General features: G+C 36.6%; 1 protein-coding gene across 4 annotated transcripts in view; it reads left to right on the top strand.

Annotated features, from left to right (window-relative positions):
* Positions 1 to 19467, top strand: part of MINDY3 (MINDY lysine 48 deubiquitinase 3) — an 82508-nt gene extending 63041 nt beyond the window's left edge. For 3 of the 4 annotated variants that reach the window (XM_040968321.1, XM_040968323.1, XM_040968322.1), the window contains 5 exons: positions 331 to 403; positions 8058 to 8130; positions 10923 to 11010; positions 14909 to 14980; positions 18537 to 19467. In XM_040968321.1, the coding sequence (XP_040824255.1) occupies positions 331 to 403; positions 8058 to 8130; positions 10923 to 11010; positions 14909 to 14980; positions 18537 to 18686 (456 nt within the window). In that variant the 3' untranslated portion in view covers positions 18687 to 19467. The remainder of the gene's footprint in view (positions 1 to 330; positions 404 to 8057; positions 8131 to 10922; positions 11011 to 14908; positions 14981 to 18536) is intronic. The other variant, XM_040968324.1, reaches the window with a different exon arrangement.
* The last annotated feature ends 4240 nt before the right edge of the window (positions 19468 to 23707 follow it).

Here is a 23707-nt window from a genome sequence, read left to right as displayed (position 1 = left end):
GAAATAAATTCATAGGTTATTGTACTTTGTAATAATTCACTGTATAACACATACCTGTATAAGTTTAGACTTTAGCTCTTTGAATTATTTATATAAAGCTTCACATACAACTCTAAAAATTTTTTCTATGGCTGAGGCATTATTCCTGTTTGTCAGATGTAACATTACAGAGAGCTGGTGACTTCCCTAGTCATACACCTGCAATATGAATGTGCCTCCGAGTCTTCTGACTCCGATGTCAACACTTCTTCATGGTACTAATATTTGTATTGTTTATTTTTCATGTCCATATTTTGCACTGGTTGACAGAATGCTCTTTACTTTTTTCAGGATATGGCTTTAGTTGCCCCTGAGGCTCCTTCAGAACAAGCCAGGAGAGTTTTTCAAACCTATGATCCAGAAGGTAAAAGATTTTATTAACATTGATTCTCTGGTATATATTTGAAAGAATGGTAATTACAAAATTACAAAAATTTTTTTCTAAAGATCTGAATTATTAAATAAAGTATAGGTTGCGTCATTTGAAGATTTTAAAAGGAAAATGATGAAAAGAGGATCAAATAAAAGAGCACACAGGTGCTCATCAAATTCTGTGATGAAAAGGGTTTGATTCTTGGAGTATTGTAGCTTCATTGACTTAATTCAATGTTGGGAAAATAGCACCTTTTGAGTAAACTCTTGGAAAATTAAGTCATTTCCTTATTTCTGTACCTAAGTAAAGGGTGAATTAACAGATAATGTAGGGTTTTCTGTATAACTGATTATACTAAGGTAATTTGAAGAAGGGCCAGTGTTGTGGTACAGTGGCTTAAGCCACTGTGTGTCATGCTGGCATTCCATATCAGAGTACTGGTTCAAGTCCTGGCTGTTTCAGTTCTGATCCAGCATCCTACCAATGTACTTGGGAAAACAGTGAATGATGCCATGTACTTGGGCTCCTCTCCCCCTTTTGGAAGGCCCATATGCAGTTCCTGACTCCTGACTTTGACAATGTCTTTGTTTTCTTCTGTCTTGAAATGCAACTCTTAAGGAATGTTCTCTCCTTTTAGAATTTGATTCATGCAAATTCTAGTAATACACCTTTTCTTAGACCACTTAATTTTTAATATATTTTGAATGAATACTCAAACTTAACAAAATTGTTTTTAGAAACTTTAGGTTAATATGAAAATAAAATTGATGTAATAAGTGTAATAAAAGATTTAGAAAGTATTATGACTACCGAGAACTTAAAAGAGCTCTCATGAGGACTTGAATAGAGAAAGACAACATAGGCAAGTGGAATTAAAGAGAGAGGGATGTTGTCTGTCTCACAGAAGGTAATTCAGCAATTTGTATACAGTGCAAAGCCAGGAAGGTATTTGGCTTAGATTGAAAAAGATGATACAAGAAAAAATGATAAAGTAGAATTTACTAAATACAAGTAATAGTAGTGGAAAGAAATTATTGGAATGACTGTGGAAATTAATAATATGTGTTGAATGAGTTACCGTGGCATAGTCTCTTAAAGATTTATTTAGAGCAAATTGCACATAGACACAGAAATGCCTGCTATTTCAGGACTTGTTTGGGAAATGTTTCTACCCATTCTGAAACTGTAATTATTATTTAAAATTTTTTTCCATTTTATTATTATTATTTTATGATACAGTTCCATAGGCCCTGGTATTTCCCCTACCTCCTGCAATAAACACCCCCCCCCCACACACACACACGCTTCGTTCTCCCATATCATTACAACAGCATAGTTCCTAAAACAGTAAGAGTTCATCATTGTGGATGTGAACAGTGGCAGAGGGTCTAGCATCCCACTGTCAAGACACATCCAACAGTTTCACTGGGAGTCCATCCTTGATTCAGAAATAGGCACACTGCACCATATCCTCCCATCTGGACATGGCAGTCTCCACTACACAGTCACTATAAATCCTCCCAAGTGAAAAGCCACAACAAAATCAACCACAGAAAGAAAAACAAATTTACAATGCTAAGAAGTTAGGGAGAATCAAGATGGTGAAATAGGCTAAGGACACTTTTAAACAGACAGAGAATTATCAGCCAGTGTGAAGCAGAGAGGGCACAGTCCAGGAAATAAGAGGATAGAACAATAGCAGAGGAGTACCTGGAGACTGAAAGACACTGGAAAACAGTGGACACAACGGTGTGGTGTTTCAGTGATTGACATAAAGGAATTTCAGTTAAACTCACAGGAGCCCTCTCACAGGAAACTCTACAGGCCAGAAGAGAATGGAGCAACATATACCAGATTCTAAAAGCAAAAAATTGTTGGCCCAGGATAATGTACCTAGCAAAACTTTCCTTTGTCTTTGAAAAAGAAAGAAGATTCTTCCACAGTAAAGAAAAGTTAAAAGAATATGCCTCTTCTTCCAAACCAACCCTAAAATGATGCTTAAAGATGTTCCCTTGGTAGAGAAAAGGAGTAGGAAACATTTGGATATGTGCTTTGTATTCAAGTACTTGCTTTATAACAATTTTCGTACACTAGGATATGGATGGAAATTGATTAGTACAATCAAAGATATAAAACAAAAATTTTATAGTGCCTGCAGATGTCACTAGATGTGGGATGTTAGGTAAGCTGCTAGCCTCTATCTTCTCATCTCTTCAGTGGGCTTGACCATATTCTTAAAAATTGGCCATATTTTTAAAAATTGACCATATTTTTTTAAGATTTATTACTTATTTATTTGAAAGGCAGATATACAGATAGGAGCAGGGCGAGAAAGATCTTCCATCTACTGATTAACTCCCCAAATGGCTGTAATAGCCAGAGCTGAGCCAATCCAAAGCCCGGAGCCTGTAGTTTGTTCTGGGTGTTGTACATGGCTGCAGGGCCCAAGTACTTGAGCCATCTTCCACCGCCTTCCCAGGCCATACTCAGGGAGCTGGTTCCAAAGTGGAGCAGCCAGAACTAGAATCAGTGCCCATGTGGGATATTGGTATTGTAAAGTAGAGGATTACCCTGCCGAACCACATTATTGGCCAAAAAAAATTTTTAAAGACAAAAATATATGGCATGGACTAAAGTAATCTCAAGACACTGAACCCTGCATAACATTTAAAATGGTCATTGTATTTAAAAGCGTCGTAATATTTAAAAGAGTTATCAGAATGCATTTAATAGCTTGTGCTTTTATTCTGCTTTTGTCCCACTTCCTCATTCATAGAATTACAGTTTACAAAGCAGTCATATTTGGGCAAGGGAAAAATATTTTGCTTTAAAAAACACTTTAATTTGAAGTTCACATATTGTCTGAGTGATTTCAATGCTTCATTGAATGTTACCTGTAAACATTGTCCTGTTGTAAATGCAGATTTTATGTTTTGGAGGACTTTTTTTTTTTCAAGTGAAAAATCACAGTTCAAGAGCAGTATTTGCAAGGACTGCACAAAGTCACATATCATTGAAACTTGTATATGGTTGCTAACAGTTTGACAAAACTATTTGCAACAGTGCTGATACACACAGGCATTTGTTTTATTTTCGTTACAACATGTGGTAGAACATGCAGTATTTTGTCTTTCTGTGCTCCACTTATTTCAGTATCCTCCGGTCAGAACCATTTTGATGCAAATGACAGAAATTTTTTTCCTCTGAGTTTTATTATTATTGTTATTATTAAAACATTTACAGAGAGAAAAGGAGAGTGAGAGATTTTCCACCTGCTGGTTCATTCCCAAAATGGTTAGTTGGGCCTGGATGAGACTGAATCTAGGAGCTTCTTCCAAGTCTCCCACATGGGTGCAGGGTCCACAAGTACTTGAGCCAACCTCCGCTGCTTTCCCATGCCATCAGCAGAGAGCTGGATTGGATGTGGAAAAGTCAGGACTCAAACCAATGCCCAGATGGAATGCACTATGCTTTGGCATGAACACCCAAATTTTATTTTTTATAGATGAGTAGTATTCCACTGCATGTATAACATCTTTATTCATTCATCTGATGGATGATTGGTTGATTCCATCTTTTAGTTGTTGTGAACAGCACTGCTATAAATGTGCTGGACAGATATTTCTTTGTTACAGTGTGTTCATGTCTTTTAGGTATATACTCAATGGTAGGAACTCACTATATACAGAAATCAATTCAAGATCAAAGATCTAAATTTAAGATCTGCAGTTACGAAGTTGGAAAAAGCTGTTGGAAAAGCTGAGATATACCAATGAGATTATATCAAACTCAGAAGCTGGTACACAGCAAAGGAAACCATCAATAGTGAAGAGACTGCCAACAGAAAGGGAGAAAGTATTTGAAAACTACTAATTTGACAGAATTAATATCCAGAATCCACCAACAACTCGAACTCAGTAAAGCAACAACCAATTCAGTAAAGAAATGGGCAAAGAACCTTACTAGTTCTCACATGAAAAATACAGGTGACCAGCAAATGTATGAAAAAATTGCCCATGTATGATAAAACTAGCCATCAGGGAAATGCAGAGAACCACACTGAGCTTTCAGCTGCACTCCATCAGGATGGTTATCTGAGAAACTGTAAACAGCAAATGCTGGGAAGGGTGCAGAGAAAGGGGACCTTGGGACCTGTTGGTAGGAGTGTGAATTAGTGCAGACACTAGAAAATAGTTTGATTCCCAAAAAAAAGAAAAAAGATCTGCCATATGTAAATGTAGGTTGTTGAATAAATCATGTTTCTCCTAGTATCTTTGCTGCTTGTCTTCCCACTCTTTTGTGGCTACCTGTTTTCAGTTTACTATGGCATCATCCTTGGTTTTCTGTTTGTTACCCAATCTGTCGTGTTTTACTTGTTTTGTAACTTTTTTTTTGCCACATGCTAGTGAATTTATCAAACAAGCCGTGAATTAATCATCTCTTCTGAAGATAATCATACAGTTCACAAAAGTTGACTTTAGCTTAGCCACAGTCCCTGGATAGAGCACTGTTTGAACTTGAAGTTAGGATTACTTTGAATAACTCAACGTAACAAATATTATTGGACACTTACTGTATGCCCTGAAGTAGGGATTTGGACTGCCTTCCAGCAGCTCAGCGTTTGCTGGGGAAGCTGGATGAGCTGACCAATTGTAATGACTGAAGCAAAGAGGTGAAAGCTGGAATGTGAAGATATTTGCCTAGGGACAAGGTCACATGATTTTATCAACGAAAGTATTTTAGTAAGTTGTAGTTTATCTTATCAAAGTTTTAATAGACTGTTAAATATAATACACCCTTTAGTAAAATTAAGATTTTTTTAAAAAAAGTATCAACCTGGTTAATTAAATCTTAGTTTTCTTTTGTATTCCGAAGAAACATCTCTTATCCTCCTGTGCAGGACGGGTAGGTATTGCAATTCCAAGTACTTTTCCTCTCCTGTCTCCTTAGAAGCTATTTTTTTAACTCAAATGACACAAACCACCGTCCTTTCTGCTAATTCTGCTTTTGTGTTATTTCCTGTCTTCCTGAAGTTCTCAGCTTAGGTATCTCATCCGTTAAAAGATACTTGCTAGTTCTCCATTTACTCCCTATAGTTTCAATCAGAAATCACAGTGGGTATTTCTTTTTCACCTACAATGCATTTCTATTTTTTTTTTCATAATTATGAAGTAAAGCTGTCATCCATGAGATTGCTAACTTTGCCCTCTGCTCCATCAGCATTCTTTCATATTGAGTTGTTCCCTTCATCCTCTAGGTACTTTGCACTTTTTGCCATCCAGTTTTTGCTGTTTTTGTTATTTTTTTAAAATTCAGAAACAGCTTCCTCTCTTCTAAAATATTTTAAATATAATCAAACTATTGTAATCTCATTGGTTTGTATCATGTGCTTAGTTTATAATAATGCACTCAAGGTTTAATTTTTCTTTGAATTTTTCTTAGATTTACTTGCATACTTACAAGTTGTGCTCTCATATTTCCTTTGTTAGCGATAGTGAAGTTTTCTTATGTTTCTGTTGCCATAATGTCTAGAAATTTATTGGACTAAATACTAAATGAACTAGGTTTCATCCATTTCTGTGTAATTTATCTTTGCTGATACAAATGAATAAAATGACATTTCAACATACATGTCCTAAAAATATAAGCAGTTTTGAAATCTTTTCTAGTCTTGAATTACAGGTTAAGCTTTTTGAAGTGTTGGAAATTATTTTGTACCTTTAATTGTTAAAATATTATATTAGCATATACAAAAGGTAGTCTCTGACTTGATAGTCCTTATTATAATTCATAATGCCTATTTGAGCTGGAGATTGGAAAGTTACCTTAAAATGATTTGGAATATTTAAGTTTCACATTAATCATGTGTATGGTAAGCATTATTTTACAACCACTTATTTTTCATATCTATCTTTATTTATATAGCCAATTTACTGTTTCTGAGGGTGGCAGGTGAATTGCAGGCTGTAGTTTCTAGTGTAAGGCTGCCAACATTAAAATACATGCTACACAGTGCCTAAGAAACTCTGCGATACAAGATAGATGTATATGATAGTCCATTAATGCAGGGACTTATCCAGGTAATTGTTCCTATCTGCTGGTAGCCAGATAAAGCCTGTTTTACATTTGAGCAGTCTGTGACTTGACTAAGTAAATGTTTCTCTACTTTTCATACTAACCAAAGCTGAGTTCCCAAAGTAAAAATACTTGAATGTTTTCACAGATGCCTTCAAGCAAGATATTTGCTCTTTAAACCTTAAATTTTGGTAGCTTAACAAATTCATTTTTTAGGGTAATTAAACATTTACATTTACATTGTTTTTAGCTTTTTAACATCAAGGAATAAACTACTGTTTGTGAGATTTCAGAATAGAAAAGATCTTGCAGTCACAACACCCTCATTTCTGGTAGGAACAGAGTATGTAGTTGCACATCATGGAAGAGCAACTGCGTTTTTTATTGTGCTGTTTGATTACAGGAGCAGGACTTCTGGACATCATGTTCTCCCAAGCAAGATTGATTTTCCTAATTGTCTAGTCCCTGTAAAAGAGATTTTGTTGAAAGCTCATTCCAAGTGGAAACAGTCTTCAGGAATGAGTAAAAGCGTAGGGCAGCTGAGGCACTGTACATGTAAGGGAATAAATGACATGCTTGTTGAAAACTGCTATCACTTCAAACGCCCCTGTAAGAGGGGTGTGTGTGTGTGACATTCTATTGCATCATCAAAATTCACCATTTACCAATGCTATGTATTTCCTCACCAAGCTGGTCCCCAACTAAAAAAACAAAACCCAGAGGACTATTTTCCATGAAAAAGTCATCAACAACTGACTCTGCTTTGTATTTCAAGTTTTACTTTCCTCCAAATCTATTCCTTTGATTTAAATGAATATGATTTTTCTGGTCCTATATCGCCTCTTAGCTAAATAAGAGTGGATCACTTAATACTATTGTGAGAAACTGAATAACATTGCTTTAAAAAAAAGGGGGCATTTGTCAGGAATTGAAACTTTTATATTTGTATTTGAAAGTACATTCATCTCCCATGTTCTGCTTCACTCTTTAAAGCAGCAGCAGCCAGGGCTGGCAGAGGTGAACCTGGAGCCCAGAACTCCATCTGAGTCACCTACATGTGGCTCAGCTATCACTGATGGCTCTCCAAGTGTGCATGAGAAGGGAGTTGGGTTGCAGTAGCTGCTACTTCAGCTAAGCATTCGAATATGGGATGGTAAAGTCCTGAGTCACTGTATTAAACACTCACCCCGAGAATTCTTTTAATTGGATTATTGCTGGAAATTAAAAGGTTTACTTGGTTGATTGAAATATATATAAGATTACTAAACTGTTATGATTTTGAGTAGAAATCTGTAAGGCTATGCAAAGAAAAATAATTTAAAGTTTCATTGGAGTGCTCAGGTAGAAATTTTACGATCTTTTTTTAAAAATTTCAAACTAACCTTGAAAAATGTTTGTGTGCCAAAAAAACTAGTATAAGGAAATATCTAATAATAGTCTTCAGTCTGAAAACAAACATTATGCTCTTTCTTAACTCTTTGCATACCTTAACTCTTTGGAATCTGATAGTAAAAATAGTGTTTCTTTAAGTACATTCTAATTGCAGTTGTTTTTTGTTTTCTTCCCCCAGAAAATGGATTCATCCCTGATTCACTTTTAGAAGACGTTATGAAAGCATTGGATCTTGTTTCAGATCCTGAATAGTAAGTTAAATAAGAATTATTACTTACTCAAATTACAGATTCTATTAAGTTTAAAACATATACATGCTAACCTTTAACAGTAATCCTAATCTTGCATCTGCAAATCAGAACAGTTTATATAAAGTACAAAGGCGAATTAGGACAAAGTCACATGAATTTTGTGTAAACAGCTGAGGCATAGTATATTCCAAGTGAATTTCCTTTCCAGAACAGTACTCACTGTTCTGTTTTATTTCAGAAGTACAAAAGATTAGTGTCTTTTCCTCTAAGCTTTTAAATACAATCATAAGGATTTATTTTCATTTGGAAAAGCAAATTTATGGAGAAAAAGGAGAGACAGAGAGAAAGGTCTTCCATCCATTGGTTCACTTCCCAAATGGCTGTACTAACTAGAGCTGAGCCATTTCGAAGTCAGGAGCTTTCATGAGGCCTCCCACGTGGGTACAGGGTCCCAGGGCCTTGGGTCATCCTCTTCTGCTTGCCCAGGCTATTAGCAGGGTACTGGATGGGAAGGGAGCAGCCAGAACACAAACCGGCGTCTATATGGATCCTGGCACTTGCAAAGGGAGGATTAGCTAGTTGAGCCATTGCTCCGGGACCTTCTCTAAAAAAAAAAAAAGTTAAACAAATTGCTAATGGCTGAAGGGAAAATAATGATAGTTCTGTTTAAATGACCACCAGGCCTCTGCTAAGTGATTGGATTAGTTGATGTGAAACCCTGAGCTGCAACACTACAGAACATTAAATGTTTCAATATTTCCTTAAAATCTTGCCATTATTCTGTTATGGTTTATACATTGTTGCACATACAATTTCCTTCATAGGTGTAGGATTTGTAATTTTTACCCATGAGGAAATAATTGCCAAATTGGAAGTAGTGATCAGATGTGAAATGATCTCTTAAGACCTACGTTTTCTGTTTCTGTACAATTTGCTTTCCCTGTGGAAGTTTTTTTTTTTTTTTTTTTTTTTTTTTGACAAAGAACAGACTAGTTTACTGGAAAAATATAATATAGGTAACATAAAACATTTGTAAAATTTAGTGCTATTCTGTCTTTACAGCTAAAAGTGCTGTTCTTAAAATTATGAAGTGTATACTTTTATTTAAGCTAACATTTGGGTTAAGGTCTTACTATCTAGAGCCATGACTTTATTGAATCTCAATATTTAGACATTATAGTTTCCAGCCTAAAGAGAAGAAATTCAGAAAGAGCTGAATTATTTCAGCAAATGTTGTAACACTAATTATGTTTCTCTTCAGCTGATTTCCATGTAGAAACTATGTTGTTTACACTGTTGTAATTTGCAGAAAAAATTGAGCGGAGGTAATTTTGGTTACAAATGATTCTTAAGATGGAGAAGAGGAAGAAGGATTAATTTTTGTTTTTAAAATCTTTTATATCATCTACATAATTTTCCTTGATCATTAGACTGGATAACACCTTGTATTATAAAATTAGTATAACTGATTCAGTCTATTTTTCTAGAAGTAGTTGAAAGATTGGACTGTTAGTTACTCTAGTCACATTTTATAATGTGTGATGGTTCATAAACTGAGCCCTTCTGAAGATTAAATAAGTACACGAAGCAAATGAAGACAGGTCATAACATATTTCAAGTCATAACCTCCTTGACTTATTCAGACCTATTAAAATGTCATTTCCCTTGTGAGATATGAGACACATCACCTGATGGTTATAAAGTTAGGATTATTGATAGTAACAGGCCTGCCCCACCATCTCTTAGGGTCAGGTGCCTCATACTATGCCAGGTAGTAATGGGCCTGAGAGTTACAGGGGAGAAAGCTCCCTGGAATAGATGCAACTTTGGTTAACTTCAAAATAAAGCATTGCAGCTGTAAGAATAGCCTAAGTTCCCTGTATGGAAGAAATTCCTTGTAACTGACCAACACTGCATCTGGTCCTTGCCACTGACCTCTTTCTGTTCTCCAGCACTCACTCACAGCAGTGGAACCCAAGGGGAGACATTGCCCCAGGGGAAGTTGTTTAGCCAGGACCAACTGAAGCCCCCCCAAACACAACACATTGTGTTTTGTGACAATAAACTGTAAGTGCCAAGTTAAATATGGCTGGAGATAATATGGAGACTTGAGACTATTTTCAGTTTTAGAACCCTTCTAGCTGCAGTCCATTTTTCTCTGCCCTATTTCTAATTACACACAACAGTGCTTTCAGCAGCCTTGGCAACACATAATGGTAAAGGCTATGCAAGCATCTCTGCTAATATTAGGCTGCCACTGGGCCATACAGTATAGGCCACTTAGTCTAATTCACTGTACTGTAGCTCTTGAGGAATCATCTTATCTCTAACCTCCAAGTTACATTATCTAAGAATGTTAAAACTAATTTAGTTCTTGAAAGAGATGTTTTTGATCATTGTAAGGTAACTAGAGTTAAAAAATGATGTATCAAATAAATATTGAAGAAACTAAATACTTTATTTGATTGTAAATTTAGGCATACCTAAGAAGCAAATAAAATTCGCCTTCAAGAGGTTACAAGCCTGAATTTATGTCTTGGTTTTTAAATTACTTTGCCTAATAAGGAACAATATTCCAAAGTCATACTCATGACTTCTCTGGTTTAAAAATAACTGAGTTTTGGCAAATTAAATGTCATTCCTGTGTATTTGTCATTACGGTTCTAAAAAGGACTGTTTTGGGGATTTTTGGCAGGCAGATGTGTTATAGTACCAGTTTTAATCAGAAAAGAAAAGCAAACCTTGTTTTTTCCCCTTTGCTATCCACTATTTTTCTCTTTTTCTTCTTATAGTATAAATCTCATGAAGAATAAGTTAGATCCAGAAGGATTAGGAATCATACTGTTGGGTCCATTTCTTCAAGAATTTTTTCCTGATCAGGTAATATAGTTAACATTTGTTGTTTTGCATTCTAGTATGATTGCATTTTTCCCTACTCCTTTTAAAATATACTTACATCAAATATGAGACTTTTTAGATACTTGGGGAGAAGGTAGTAAGAAATGCTAGTAATTAAGTTTCAGATGAATTGCTTGTGAATGGAGAAATCTTGTGAATGGAGCTGTGCTGTTTCATTTTGGGTCTTGCCTTCCAATGACCTTAGTTATTAAGAATCAATATAATTCTCAAAATTCTTGGTTCAGTTTGCATTATCAGTAAGCCAGTCTTACTCTCTCTACTTGTCTCTTTTTGGTTTCATATCTAACTGAAGGATTTTACAACTAAAATATTTAGTCAGCCATATCATCATTTCATCAGACAAACTTAATCAGTCTAAATTAAATTGCTCTGAGAGATTCTTAGCCAGATTCCTGACAATTTCTATACTTTTTTTTGTAAAAGATGCATTAATGAGAAAATGATTAAATTTTTCATTTTATATCTCAGATTGAAATTACCTTCTGAGAAATGAATACCTTCTGGCATTCATTTTTAAAAAAGGGGGAAGGACCCTCTGTCTTTTGAACCTGTTGCTTTTGTTGTTAAGAGTAGAGAAGATGAGTGAAGTAAAATTCAAAACTGTCACTATGGGCTACTGGAATTTTAAGCTTTGGAAAGTTATTTTCTGACATTAGAAAAATTAATGCTGTATAACACTAATCACATTCCAACTACTAGGACCATTTAGAAAGCTTTTTTTAAATTTAATATGTTTTGATATCATGGAAGTGCTTTATAAATAGCATTTTAAACTTAAAGCAGTGATACAAATTTTACTTTTTTTTTTTTTTTAAGATTTATTTGTTCTTATTGGAAAGTCAGATATACAGAGAGGAGGAGAGACAGAGAGGAAGATCTTCCATCTGATGATTCACTCCCCAAGTGACCGCAACAGCCGGTGCTGCGCTGATCTGAAGCCAGGAGCCAGGAACCTCCTCCAGGTCTCCCACGCGGGTTCAGGGTCCCAAGGCCTTGGGCCATCCTTAACTGCTTTCCCAGACCACAAGCAGGGAGCTGGATGGGAAGTGGAGCTGCTGGGATTAGAATTGGTGCCCATATGGGATCCTGGCGCATTCAAGGCAAGGACTTTAGCAGCTAGGCCACCACGCCGAGCCCCAAATTTTATGTTCAAGGTTGCTATTAGAACATTTAAATAATACATTTATTCATCATGAGTATTATAAAATAAAGGGTTAATATTTGTTTTTAATTAACTCTGGGAAGATTCTGAAAAGTACTTGGATAATCTTTAGATTTACACAGTGAACAGTTATAACACAAGGTGTTACTGTGATAGTTATTACATGATGATGTTCATAATTAGCATAACTTCTTTGTATAAAGGATTAACATTTTACTTGCAGTATCTTAATGTGATGAAAAAAATTATAACCCTTTTCTACATACAGTTGACATTTCCGTTTGGCTATACTGTGTCTACTTCGAGTTCATGACACTGTTTGCTTATTTCCTGTTATTCTAACTGAATTCTTCACTGTAGCCTGGTTTATCTCATTGCTGCAGTATAATTCATTGCCCTTTTATAGCTCTGTCCTTACTGAAAGCATGTGGTCCTGCTCTTGGCTTGGAGCAAAGGACTCGGAAGTGTTGTCTAAGAATTTGTTAGAAATACTGGAATCTGGTGTCACCTCCCTTTCTGCAGGGACTCAGAATCGGTGGCATAACCATGTGTCTTACACGATGTGCACATGGATTCTAATGGTGGTTGTGTTTGCAAACAGTTGCTTTAAAGGAAATTTTGTCACATTGCCATCTATTCACTTATTAGGAGCTCAGACCCCTTCTGAGTCAGACATTCAAAATCATGGCCCGTGTCAGTTTTTTTCTCTGAAGTCGCAACATACACATTGAGTTTGGCTGTTATTCATATATTGCTTTTGATTAATATGGTGATTAATCAGAATAATTTTAGTAAAATTTTAAACCTGGAATAAAAAGGGTAGGAAAATATTCATCTTCAGTCATCTTAACAGATGCTTCAAAATTGTATACTGTGGAACAGCATTTCTTTGCCATGATGTTGAGGCTGGTGCAGGTTGAAGAAATGGAAGATTCATAAGCTTTTGTTTATATTAAGAATAATAGCTTGTCTGCCCTTTATTGAGTATATGCTATGGGCACCGTGTGTCTTGAACTTTCCCCACTTCGGCATAAGAAAGTTGGAGGTTAGAGAAAGTAGAATTGTTTAAAGATCACACACAACTAGTAAGTGACTGATTCAAGAATTCAACATAGTTCTCCCTAATGCCAGAATCTAACATTTTGAATACTGTGTTATGTAACTTTTATTTTTTTTTTGGTGTTCCTATATTTTATACCAACTGCTAATTACTAAGCTAAAACTAGAGAATATAAATTTAGTTATCTAGTAATATTTTAATTTAAAAAAACTTAGGAATTAAATTAGTTACCTAATTGCATTGACCTGTATACATAAGAAACTTAAAGAGTAATCATGAATTAGTTCCTTATGTGTAAAGTATTTAGAGCAGAATATAAAAATTATACAAGAGCTTTAGTTTTAGTTGGGAATGTAAGACAGGAATCAAAGCAGTTAAGATTTTAAAGTAGTTTTTCAAAAATAACACCAGAAGAGATGATGCAAAGTAGAGGATTTCTTTTCAGACAGCTGAGTTACAGAGATTTATAAAGCAGTCAAGAACCCACTTAGAATGTTCAAGAAAAACTGTATAGAAAAAGCGAGATTTGAACCAGGCCTTGAAAAATGAGAAACAAGAAAAAGGATATTGTGGAGAGGAGTTTAAAAAGATCATGAATATGAAAAAAGCCAATGAAAGTTCTTTTCATGGGGAAATGAGTCATATGCTAGTCTAAAATAATTCAGAAAAGTAAATCATTGGTGATGAGACTGCACAGCTAGATGAAGTCCTGCCTTCTTTTAGGATTCTGGGTTGCCAGTGACTTGAGTGAAGGAGATGAACAAATGGGCAGGGAGTGTCAGAGGGGCTGAAGAGACAAGCCCCTGAAGGGACTCAAGGAGCAGAGGCTGGCATGCTGTCTGCAGTCTCGCTCTGCTCCTTGGCTAAAGTTACCTTCATTCTCGCAGTCCATCTTTCTCTACGAACCATACTAGTCAGTAGTTCTCTTCTTTTAGTTGCAATTAAAAAAAATTCATAAAGGGGGGCTTTGATCCTGCTTGGATGGCTTTTGTTATCCACCAGATATGGCCAGGGAGACGAGGATGAGGGGAGGTAGGTGCAGGCAGGCTCTGTCAAGGGCGTGGGAGGAAGTCACTGGGAGCCCAGCATCTTTAGTGGGATTTAACTGGTAATGGTCTGGATACTAGATTAAGAGTGTCTGTATTCTCATTTCCCACATATGTTCATTAATTAAAAGTTACAATAGTCAAATAATTTTTTGGGAGCAGAAACTTCTTGTTCAGTATTATTTACCAAAATGGAAATATTGGTACATGTTAGTAACTTGAGTAAAAATACTCCTGCTTTTCTATATTAAACAGAATAAATTATTATAAAAGGAAAACTTTTTAATAAAATGGATAAGCTTTTACAAATATAGTAATGTGTGCTCATAGTTAAAAAACACACTGCAGGACAGTTTATAATGGAAATTTATACTTTCCTGGTTCGCAGTGTCATCTTCAGAAGCAAATCTTCCAGCATTAGAGGTTTATAGTAGTTAACTCTAAGTTGAGGGATTTTTTTCTTCATAAAATGATTCTTTAGTCAAAAGATGAGGATTTTAAAAGATTTCACTGTACTTTTAATTGCTTATTAGCAGTTAACCTGATATTAAGATATAATTTAAAGTTTTAATAGTATTTTATTTTGTATAGGGCTCAAGTGGTCCAGAATCTTTTACTGTCTACCACTACAATGGATTGAAGCAATCAAATTATAATGAAAAGGTATGGTAATTCACATGTAATTTATCTTCAACTGGGTTATTGAAAGAAATGAGTGCATAACAGTGTTTCACTCCATATATAGAGTTGCTATCTAAAGACTATTCCAGAATTGTTTCTATTACAACATAATTTAGAACTGGTCATATTTTGATTTGACTAGTATAGTAAGAAGATATTTCAAAAAGTTTGTGGGAAAGTGGAATTAAAAAACAAGTCATTGATGCAAATAAGTTTGGAATTCAGGCATCATTTATCCATATCAGATATTTCCTATGACCTTTTTGATACTACTTTGATACTCTACTTTGGAGTTGGAGCAGGATTTTCAACTTAATAGAATTGCTTGATCTATATGCACATTGTTACCCTCACCTATGTACATTTTTCTGAATCAACATTTATAGTTAGTCCAGTGAATATTGTTACCCATGTAAATGGAGAAAGGGGGCAGTGTGAAGTTTTCACTGAGATAAATTAAAGGATTAAAATAAATAAGCATAATGGCTAGCATTTACAGGCCATTTCTCTGGAACTCTGCTATGTACTTTACATTCTCATTTTACAGAGAGGGCAAGTGAAGCACAGAGAGGTAGACACCCACAGTCAAGCAGCAGGCAGGGGCAGAGCAGGGGTTCTGTCTGCTTGTCAGTCGGAGCCCGTGCGCTCCCCCATTACGCCTGCTCCTTTCCTATGGAAATCAGTGCCAGGCGCAGAGTGATCCATCTCCACATTAGTCACCTGGCTTAGCCAGAGGGATCACACCAGTTCACCCTTTTTGTGTGCACATGTGATGTGGCTGTTATGTTCATCTATTCAAGTAATGGAGTAGAAATAGCCGATAGTTGAAGGAATAATGCCTGACCTTCCTTTTTAATTGGATCCATGCTGGTTTTAGAAGTTTCTAATTTGCAGATGGCTATTGAAAATAGATCATAATGTAAATCAAATACATAATTTTAGGTATGCCAAATCTAAAAGGTGCTTACTTTTATTTTCATAATGAAACATAAGAAAGTTTTTTTTTAAGTTCAGAGATCTTCTCATGAAATTAGAATTTAGTATATGTAGGACATCCTATTGTACATTAATGAGTGCTTCGCCTAGAATTTAAAGTTTAGCCTTGATTTGGAATGAATCATCACTTGATCAAAACCAAGTCATCATTTGCGTAAACAGTCTCTGTGCAGTAGGGCAACTGTTATCCGTATTTCACAGATGAAACATCTGAGACAGGGAGATAAAAGTGACTTACCCAAGGGCACCCGGCAAGTCATTGGCAGAGCACAGGTTGGCACCGAGATCCTGATTTCTAGTCTGCATCCTGTCCTTGGTCTGTTGGCCACATTACCTGTATATAGTAAGTTTCAAATTATAGAAAAGTGACCTATTAACCTAAAGACCAATAATTGAAGAAAACGAAATGTTACAGTGACAATAATATATAAAAATTATAAAGTAGAGCATATTATATCCTAAAGTTACAAGAGCCAGAAAAAAATGGTAGAACACATATTAAGGTACTTTTTAAAATATTTGAGAAAATAAAAGGAAAAAAGCTGGTGAAGTAGGAGAAAGCTTAAACCACATGACAGTCAAAGCTAGATCCGGCCATGTTGCTATGAATAAGTGAAATTTTTGTATTTGATCATGTCTTACTAAGTATAAGAGATTGCAATCCAAGCTTTGTAGACAGCTTTTCAGATAAGGTAGTTTTATTTGGGGGAAGTGAAAAGCAGCAGCTGTGCTGGCAATAAATTTATTTCATCAACTCTAGAAACTAATATTAACCAGTGTGGACTCGAAACATTTCAAATGATGTCTGTAGAGCCTCCTAAAAAATGAGGTTTATGAAACCAAAATATAAGCTTAGTTGTATATTTTTCTATTTAATGCATTTTTAAAAGAACTTCCATTTGCGCTAATATAAGCTATTTGACTAAGCAATCAAGTTTTATCTTTATATTAGTTGTACATAATTACAGGTATGTGTATGAGCTACTGATATGTGAAAATAATTATACATGCCTTGCATTGAAAGTAGTCTGTTCTTTTTGAAGTATAAAGAGTTATAATTTCTCTTAGTACAAGAGATAAATGGCTCAGTGCTTCAGTAGTGAGCCCTTGATGTGATAAAATTTTTGTTCTTGTGTTATGTCATAGATACTTTTGATTTGTTCTGGCATTTACTTGCCCGTTTATAATCATAGCTATCACATATAAAGTGTGTTAACCTCTGTCTACCATCTGATTTTTTAAATTTGTTTTTGCTTTGGGATTGTTTACACAGTTGACAAGGATGCACACTCATGAGACCCACTGATTAGGGTGGGAAGGGTCGAGAAATCGGGGAAGATGGGTGGGAATATGCTTTTTTCCTTTATGTAGGCAGGTGGGGTGAGGGGCTGGAGGGAAGTGGGGGACTGCTCCCATCTGCCAAACTACATCATTACCTGTGCATGGGGATGCCCACTTGATGTCATCTTAGAAGCTCTGATATAGAGAATAAGGTTCCAAAGGTGTTGCTTGAGTGATCTTTAGTGCCAAGAGTCTGTGTGTTTTGTTGCTAAAATGTTGAGAAAATCCTTCCAAGGTCCACTGCTTGATGGAGTCCACCCCAGTGCATCCACTCACCCAGACACTTGCTGCCAGAACTCAGCTGGGAGAGTTACCCAGCTCGTTTTGTTCTCCATCTTCTGACATGGCACTTGCCATCCTCTGCAGGGCTAAATGAGCTCTGGCCATCTTGTCCCCGTGTGCACCTGGGCATGCTGTCCACAGCACAGGCATCAGCAATTGAGGAAACCTGGTCCCAACACATGCATTCCAAAGTTAGACCACACATTTCTTGATGTTGTCTATGGCTAGCGTTTTGAGTCTAGTGGTACAGTTAGGGAGTACCCCAAGAAACCTCACCTGGGCTGATTACAGACCCGACTCGTACATGTGCCTCGTCAGTCGTTTCCTGCATCAGACTTCACACATACTGGTGATTGCAGTTGCCTGGTTGAAATCCTTTTTTTCCTTCATGATTTTTCATGCATTACAAAAGCGAATTTTAAAGAAATAATTCACAAATTTAATTGGCAAAAAATGCAAATTGTATTCTGCTCTGAGAATACAGTAATTAAATTGAAAGAATGATAGCTTCAGAATATGAAGCTATATAGTTTTCCATTTCATGAGGCAGCATAAACATCTCAGTGCTTCAGTATTAAACCAGTAGAAACTGTGCAAATATGCTGATACAAGAAAATGTCTTCTGAATTTGTATACCACTTGGGGGATAATTTTCTTTTATCATAAAGTGTGTTGTGATTGACGTGTTTTTCCTTAGAACATGATATCTGGTCAGCTTGGAAGTAAACGGTCATTAATTTACAAATTTATTTTCATACTAATCATAAGCAAATATTCTTGCTCACAGTTTCTTTCAAAGCAGAAGTTCCACAACAAATCAAAAGTGCCCAAATTTACTAGCCTGTCAAAACTGTTTTATTTCACCTTGGAATTTGCTGAGAATATCAATTAACCATGGTGGCTTTATTTTGCTCTCCAGGTAATGTATGTAGAAGGGACTGCAGTTGTTATGGGGTTTGAAGATCCCATGCTGCAGACAGATGACACGCCCATTAAACGCTGTCTCCAAACCAAATGGCCCTACATTGAATTGCTGTGGACCGCAGACCGCTCTCCTTCACTAAACTGATGAATCTGAGTGTTTCAAAGGAAAATCATAATGACAGGTGCTGAAAGGAAGATTCAAGACTGGCAGTTGGCTACATTAAACTAAACACTGGTATCATTGATTAACTGTAAATAACAAAGACATATTTTCAGTGATGGAGATATGTTTAAATTATTTCTTTTAAAGCTTTATGTTAAAATTATTCTATTTTAGCCCTTTGTGTGAAATTTACTAACAAAATTAAGCCTTTATCAAAGTTTATCACTTTACAGATGATTGATCATTTACTTATTAAATTGCAAACATCAATTCTGTTGAATCTATATTAAATATAAAAGTTGCTGTTTATAAACTTTGGGTTTAATTCATTCAAGCATATTTTATTGTTTGAATGATTTAGCTTGCAATATATCAGTTGCCACATGGAAATGCAGAAGAGTTAATTAATTCTCTTCTGAACTTTGTCTATTAGAAATATTGATAAATTATTAACCAAGCTCCTTTGACAATTGGCTTAAGTCTGGCATGTTTACAAAAAATAAAATCTATAAAGTATTAGTTCTTACTCAAATGTACAAGTGATATATTTTTAAGAATGATAAAGAATCTGTTTACTAGTCTTAACACTGTTAAACTTTCACTGTATTGCCAAATATACTTTTCCAAGTTTCTCCAAACAGCCCTGTAAGCCAGCTTCTTGTATATTTAAAAATGTGATAAGTGCATGAGGACATCTGTTATTACATTAGTAAATTGCATTATTTATTATCCTAGTTGACCTAAATAAACACTTTTTTCTTTATATTTTTGATTTTTTTTTTTACATTAATGACTTAAAATATTTTAGAATGCTTCTGTCCACCAACTCAGAACACAGAACACAGCAAATACCTCATGGACTTGGGGCCTTCAACAAATAGACCAACTGCCACCTATCCAAGAGCTCTGCTAGCACACAGCCAGAAGCCCGAGAACCCGGTGGCCACTGTCAAGACTGCTGGACAAAGATACACAAACCTCATTCTGTTTCCTATTTGAGAGAGATAACTGCTGTGTTCTGATAGGTTATGTTGCCCAGCAATTTCAAATCTATATAGTTAGAAAGAGGCTTTTGTTTCTTAAGATTACATACTTATTTGACAGCAGAGTTAGAGGAGAAAGGTCTTCCATTTGGTGATTCACTTCCCAAGTGGCCACAATAGCCAGAGCAAGGCCAGCAAGTTTCTATGCTGAACACTAAACCATACAGCTGAGACATACTTAATGCTCAGAGACTTAAAGGCTGGCAACTATGACAACTATAAAAAATCATTCCTTCCCAAACTGAAATTTAGGCTCAATGAAATGCTTTTCAAAGTGTCATCTAGTTTTTAAATTTGTTAATTTGATAAACTGAATATTCAATTATAATAATTAAATGTATTCATACAAGGATGGAAAACTGGAAAAAAACAGTTTGGAAACACACTTGATTTTCAACAAATATTCTACTACAGTTAAGAAAAAATGGTTTTGCTAATGAAGTTTTACTCATGTGTTTGAAAATAATGGAAGTTAAGCCCCTTCCTGAGATACTGGCATCCCACATGGGTGCAAGTTCCAGTCACAGCTGAGTTTTTTTTTTTTTTTTTTGATCCTGCTGATAACACCTGGTATAACCGAGGGAGATGACCCGATGACCTGGGCTCCTACCACCCATGTGGTAGGCCTGAATGGAATACCAGCTTCTGGCCCAACCCTGGCCACTGTGGCCACTGGGGAAGTGAACCAGAGGATGGAAAATAGCGTTTTTCTCTTGCTATCGCTCTGAAACTGTCTTTCAAAGAAATCTTTTTTTAAAAAACTAGAAAACAGGGCCCGGCGCAGTGGCGCAAGTGGTTAAGGTCCTCACTTTGCATGGCCCGGGATCCCATATGGGCGCCGGTTCTAATCCCAGCAGCCCCGCTTCCCATCCAGCTCCCTGCCTGTGGCCCGGGAAAGCAGTTGAGGACGGCCCAAAGCTTTGGGACCCTGCACCCGCATGGGAGACCCGGAAGAGGCTCCTGGCTTCAGACCAGCATAGCATCAACCGTTGCGCTCACTTGGGGAGTGAATCATCGGACGGAAGATCTTCCTCTCTGTCTCTCCTCTCTGTTTATCCGCCTTTCCAATAAAAAAATAATAAAAAATAAATCTTAACAATGGAAAACAATGAGCCTTAAATTCTACCTCACTTATGCACAATATTACTTTGAAATCAATAACAAACCCTTTGTAAACTTCAGAAGTAAATATAAACCTAGGTAATATTTTTGTCAGTTGTAATAATCAAGATTTCTTAAAGGAAGATATGCAAAACAATCCATTATGACTGATAAATTAATTTCACTAAGAGCTATTCATTAAAAGACAGGTAAGTACAAGGACAATAACACAAGGACCAGAAAAAGATAGCTATACTAAGTATATGACAGACGTGTATCCAGAATGTGTAAAATCCTATAAACCACAAGGAACCAAATTTAAAGATGGATGAGAATCAAATTGTATTTCACAAGATAGGAGCACCAGCTGATCTCTGTATTGAAATGGTATTCAACTTAACTAGCTATCAAATAAAAACCATTGAGCTACCACTATATTTTAGCTCAATCAAATGAATTAAAAAGAATGTATAATAAAAATGTTGGCAGTAATGAGGAAAAACTAGAACTCAGTATTTAGCTGATGACATAACTGGACACAATTCGTTTGGAAAATCTATTCACCAAGACCTAACGAAATTAAAGATACCTCCTCTTCATGATTCAGCCTCCCACTCCAAGGTTTGTACTTAAGAAATAAAAACTTGTGTTCACCAAAAGTCATATACACACATTCAGTGTGGTTTCCTTTATTGTTTTCTTTATTGTTTCCAGCTGGGAGTTATTATAAAGGCCTACCCATTGGTATACCCCCTGGTGAAGTATTTATACAATGGATAACTACACATTAATGAGAAATGATTAATTTGATGCATGCAACATGTAGAAGAATTTCACAAATGCAATTTTGAGAGGAAAAGCCTGTTGAAAAAATGCATATGGTTGTAACCTGAAAATCAAGAAGAGGCAGCACTAACTTGTGATGATAGAAATCGGAATAGTTGTGCTTTTTCAGGTGTTATAGACTGGGCAAAGTAACCCCAGCCCCAAGTACAGTTTTCTATCATGGTCTTGATGTCTACCAGGCATACAAATCCACAGGGCTCCAACCTGAAGAGTTAACACTTTTCTATACAAGTTACACCTCCCATAAGTGATTCAAATACCCCTGCTAACCAGGCATGGGGAAAGGTGTTTCCAAGCCTGATGTTGGGCATCCAGGAAGATGGCATGCATGCACTTGGCTGGGTTCTTCACATAATCTGCAATAAACTCAATCTAGTGATGACCTCCTACTGCAGCCTTACTAATATCCAGAGACACACAGAGATGATCTGTCTTTTTCTATGTATCTGTTTTAAGAAAAAGACTTTGAAAGCTCTGCATTTGATTTCCTTTGTGTTTCAATGGCTGGCGCTGGGCAACATACTGGAACCTAAAGCAAACACAGAATAGAAGAACTGATTCCTTGGAGTAACTTAGACTCAGAGTTTACAGTAAATTGCATTTGAGGGCACCATTTCTAAACAATGGACAACTAAAGCAGGCGGGATTTCCTAAACAAGGAAGAAGGAATCGCTCAAGAGGAGGCAGTCAATCATGATGCCCTCTGCTACGCTCCCTAGGTTTTCTGCTGCTTGGAGCCTGATGTTTGATGGAGACTTTAGGGCATTTTTTTTCCCTCTGGCTTTCCAAGTCAGTGTGCAGAAACAGGCATTGGGTCTAGCGTTCCACATCAGAAGGCCTGAGTTCCATTCCTTGCTCTGGCACCTGACTAGCTTTCTGCTGTTGCAGGCCCTGCGAGGCTAGACAATGTCTCAAGTAAATGGACTCTGACACCTACATGGGAGACCTAGATTCCATTTCTGGCTCGTAGCTTGCATCTCTGTCCAGACCAGTCAGTTGTGAGCTTTTGAAGTGTGAAACCACCAACAGGAGCTTGCTCCTCTGTCTCTGCCTCTCAAATAATTTGAAAAACAAATGCGTGCTTATTGGGGAACAGCATTCTGTCCAGAGTGAGGATAAATGATGGAGCTAGTGCTGGTGGTTGCACAACACTGTAAACCTTTGACGCTTCTGAATTGTGCACTTCCAAAATGATTCAAATGCTAACATACTTAGTTGAGAGTGCTTCAAAAAGCTCTTGGAAAATAGATATCTTGATGCAGAAAATTAAGATCCATGCCTACTACACATTTTTTTTTTCACAAACTTTTTGAAGGTTTCCTCATACTTCATCACAATTAAAAATCATATGCAAATTTAAGATAGTTGCTGAGGCTAAGAGATGGTTTGTGGGCAACAATAGTTCAAGGGTCCGTTTTTTAAAAATATGCTTATTTTTGGGCCTGGCGCGGTGGCACAAGTGGTTAAGGTCCTCGCCTTGCACGCCCGGGATCCCATATGGGCGCCGGTTCTATCCCAGCAGCCCCGCTTCCCTTCCAGCTCCCTGCCTGTGGCCCGGGAAAGCAGCAGAGGTCGGCCCAAAGCTTTGGGACCCTGCACCCGCGTGGGAGACCCAGAAGAGGCTCCTGGCTTTGGATCGGCATAGCATCGGCCGTTGTGCTCACTTGGGGAGTGAATCATTGGACGGAAGATCTTCCTCTCTGTCTCTCCTCTCTGTATATCTGCCTTTCCAATAAAACAAAATAAATCTTTAAAAAAATATATATATATATGCTTATTTTTATTGGAAAGGCAGACCTATAGAGAGGAGGAGAGAGAAAGATTGTCTATCCACTGGTTCACTCCCCAAATGGTGGCAGCAGCTGGAGCTAGGAATTTCTTCCTGGTCTCCCACATAGGTGTAGGATACCAAAGATTTGGGCCAGTCTCCGCTTCTCTCCCAGGCCACAAGCAGGAAGCTGGATGGGAAGTGGAACAGCCGAGACATGAACCAGCACCCATATGGGTTGCTAT

The sequence above is a fragment of the Ochotona curzoniae genome, unplaced genomic scaffold (assembly GCF_017591425.1).
Source record: "Ochotona curzoniae isolate NIBS_2020 unplaced genomic scaffold, NIBS_Ocur_1.0 scaffold_4683, whole genome shotgun sequence".
NCBI classification, from domain to species: domain Eukaryota; kingdom Metazoa; phylum Chordata; class Mammalia; order Lagomorpha; family Ochotonidae; genus Ochotona; species Ochotona curzoniae.
The sequence above is the reverse complement of the archived record's forward strand: the minus strand, read 5'-3'. Positions and strand labels throughout refer to the sequence as shown.